Below are 3,949 nucleotides of genomic sequence, written 5' to 3'. Positions count from 1 at the left end.
GTACCTTGTTATAAATTAATTGTGGTATAACTGAACAAAGCTTTTCTTTGAACCTCAGATAGGTAGTGAATTATAACGTCACAGACAAAGGAACTTGGTCCAGCCAGTCACAGAGAAGAACATTTTTAAGTATAAGTATATATACAACATATGTGTTTGAATTAGGTCAATGTGGAGCACTTAAAACATTTCGATACATTCATTGCAATTCATATAATGCTACATTACGTAAGTAAATAAATTAAACAAACCAGAATCCTGTTTTAGAAATTCATCGATGTACTGTAAAATTTATATCAAATAAGTTTGATTGAGGCGTGATATTTTTGTTCTATGTTGACCATTCCACATTTAACACGTGGTAATTAATGAGACTACCTGGTTACATGAACCTATTTACAACTAATATAAGAAACGAACCAGGCGCAAAAAACAACAAATTAATGTTATATTTCATCTGCCTTTTAATCAATAATAATGCATATATTTATGAATTAACTGTATAGTATTAATAGAAGTGCATGTTCAATGCTAATGCAAATTGATAGAAACATAGAATATCAGAGACCTGTTTTAAATTAAGAATATAACCAATATAAAACAAAACATATACTGTGAAGCAATAATTATGCCCATCCGAAATACTCACATGAAAACAGTCTTTAAACTGTACTATAACGTGTATATCTTCCTTTCTTTGGAACATTTATCAATGCAAAAACATTAACAGTTTAAATACAAAGGTATTATTATAAAAATGAAATAAAGCAGTTTAATTGCAATGACGTAAACACGTTTACATGTATATTAAATAACATGATAATTTTAATGTACAATGCATATATTAAACATTAAAGCAATACGTACTGCATCCACTACATCAACTTCACGACCAAAATTATTCACAACGCGTGCGAAGCTCCAGTTATGAGCGTTTCAATCACGAGGGTTCGTTGTAGTATGCTTTCTATATTATATCGGCAAGCTTTCTGTACAGGTAGAGCTGCGCAAATATTGAGATATCGCTGTATCTTATCAAATGTTACCTATTGCACGGTAAGTTTGCATATTAGGCCTTCTCTATGGGATATAGTTCTGATTAAATAAAACACCCTGCAGAATGGTACAAATCATAAAAGTATTAATTATGCAAATATATGAGTGTTTTTCACAACACAATGTTTTGACTGACAGATGAAATGCTAGCGTTTGCTAAAGTATGTGATAACGATTATGCATAACTGCAATCATGTTACGTTTGCAAGTGTCCCCATGTCTGCAAATTATGAATAGTGTAGCTGATCATGTCATATTTATCTTTGATGCTCGTGCCAAGGGCTACACACCAAGTGTTTCAAATTGTTCAGTTGTGTTCATTCCCGACTTGTGTTGTAATACACATCGTTATCTGTTGCATTCAAGGATTGAATAACACACTCGTAGCAAAAGTAAAACTGTTCCTGAAATTGAAGGAAAAATTGCAATTGTAATAATCACTCTGCATAGCCAGTCTTTTTACATATCCAAACGGAAAGCAAACTACCATTTTAATAATGCTATTTGATACGATAAACAACGTCATAAATAGTATGACGTCTAGGCGATACAACGACAAAAGTACTTATTCGCTTATGCCATCTTTGGCATAAACACTATCAAAGATGCCGATCTTGAAATAACTACAAATATTTAATCATGTAACACACAGACAAATGATGGACTCAAAGAGTAATATAATACAAACTATTAAAGTTTATTCTTGTTCATCAAATGAAAGTATCGTTCATGGACATTAAACAAGCAGTGTCTTAATGTGTCTCTGTCTAGTTTGTCCTTGCGGTTTTCGTTGATCGTGATACAAACATGATATCAAACATGTTTTTACAACATGATTTCTCCGGAAGTTAGATTATTACTTACCTTATTTGGAATGGAAAGCGGTCGTCTAGCCCTGACTTTCCTCACCGCATTAACCACACTGACTTCATTATCTTCACTCAGTGTTTCAAGTAATGTCAAGACAACACATAAAAGGCCGCTCTTTCCAGCACCGTTCCTGTCACAATGTTAATACATCGCGTAAACAGTGGGGTCTACGGTCGTTTTGGATATCAATTGCCTTTATATCTGCCTACAGAATATCTTATTTATCTCAGATATACTCGGTTCATCGTGATATCAAAGGTACTTTAATAGTAATATATATGCAAAAAGCTACAGAAACATGCTCAGTAGCAATAAGTTTAAACATAAACCCGGTTTAGTGGCAATGGGCTTGCCAAAGACATAGAACACAAATTCACAAACACTAAGAAAAGGCGACTTGGGGCTTATACAAAACTTGTACGTACATGCAATGCACCAGTATCGGTCCGTTCATGTGAGATGATTCGGATGCGTCTTCAACCTCTTTGATGAAGGCAACAAAGTGTTCTGCCGACCTCGGAGTATTGTGACTTCTATCCCAGTCCGGATGTTCATAGTGTGGTATTCTGAACTCCGACTTGGTCTGTAATCCAACGAAATCATAATATTTACAGGCAATGCTTGCAATATAATATCACCAACGCATAAAGGGTTGTTATTGCTTGCGCTGTTGACGGTGGTGGTAATACTGTTGTTGTTGATGTTATTAGTGGTGTTATTGCTTTTGTTTTCATCTATTTTAGACTAGAAATCACATATTCGTTTCTAGATAAACTTTCAGAAATTGTTAGAAATACATATCAATTTTCAAGCAAAAGATAAATGACATTTTGTTATTTTGGTAACAATCATACAGCCTTAAAACGTACTTTTCCGTCGTGTTCGAAATGCAGCGTTCGTTTAACAAAATGTTTGGTACTTTGATCTCTGGTGGAAAGTATGGAAACCAGACCTTTCTTCATCGAGATATTGTCACCAGGAACCTATAAGCCAATCCCCTGGAATAAACAATATAAATAACATGCAACAAGTTGTTGTTGTTGTTTTTTCAGATTTAAATAAGATAAAGATAATTGAACATAAATTTCAAATCGATACGGAATGTATTAATGTTGAGACTTTATAAAATTAGAAAGTTATTATAAAGATAACTAGTGCTTGATGAGTAAATTTTGCTTATTTATGAAATTTACTTTAAATTAAAGCACTTGTTATATATTTCTATATAGTTTTACGTGTAATGACGTTATTTCATGATGGGTACGTCATTTGTTATATAAACGAAATGGTGACAATTAGAACACAGTAAAACATCTAATGATTTGTGTCAAAGTACAAACATACCGTTTTCATTTTCAAAGCATATGACATGTCAATAATTTACCTGTGTCTCCATACTAACAATACAAGAATACTTTTCTTGAACAGCAAGTGTAATGAAATCGGAAATTGTGTCAGGCAGTGGTGTTTGTGAAACCAAGAAACGGTGTTTTGTTTTGTAACTCTGAAAATATATATAAAGTGACACATTTGATTTATTATGTTACGTTTCGCCTTTGTACAAAGTATCATTCAACATTTCATTTTACTTTTGACATTGTCGCTGTTTTTTCCATTTATCATCATTTTCAAAATGGTCCGTTTTATTGATAACGAGAGTCACACATATGCATTTTTTTGTAATAAGGGAGTTTTGTCGCTTTCGTTTAGCGTATGCTAGGCTTTTACATTAGGTTTGTATACAGAGATTTATTTTACATGTATTTTTATTTGACATTGTCCATGTAGTGTCCATTGTATTATCATTCTGAAAACGATCAGTTTATTTACAGTAGAAATGTAATGAATTATTCGTTTCAGCAAGCAAACAAATCTTCTGCTGACTAATAAATGCCGTGTATTTTATTCCAATCCAAAAACAATTATAGAGCTATCTTTTTAACATGCGTACGGCCAATTATCGTAAGATCAAAACCTTGAATAAAAAAAAACAAATTTTTCCAGTGCTACAAATTCAGTTGAA

General features: G+C 32.7%; 1 protein-coding gene across 1 annotated transcript; it reads right to left on the bottom strand.

Moving 5' to 3' along the window:
- Positions 1 to 1,373: 1,373 nt before the first annotated feature.
- Positions 1,374 to 2,922, bottom strand: LOC128204612 (tyrosine-protein phosphatase non-receptor type 20-like). Its single transcript, XM_052906015.1, has 4 exons — positions 2,796 to 2,922; positions 2,352 to 2,509; positions 1,921 to 2,056; positions 1,374 to 1,460 (listed from the first exon to the last, which is right to left on the bottom strand). Exons 1-4 carry the CDS (start codon positions 2,886 to 2,888, stop codon positions 1,374 to 1,376), a joined length of 474 nt encoding a protein of 157 aa, XP_052761975.1. The 5' UTR covers positions 2,889 to 2,922.
- Positions 2,923 to 3,949: the final 1,027 nt, after the last annotated feature.

The sequence above is a fragment of the Mya arenaria genome, chromosome 10 (genome assembly GCF_026914265.1).
Source record: "Mya arenaria isolate MELC-2E11 chromosome 10, ASM2691426v1".
NCBI lineage: Eukaryota > Metazoa > Mollusca > Bivalvia > Myida > Myidae > Mya > Mya arenaria.
Note: the sequence above shows the minus strand (reverse complement) of the source record. Positions and strands in the feature narration are given on the sequence as shown.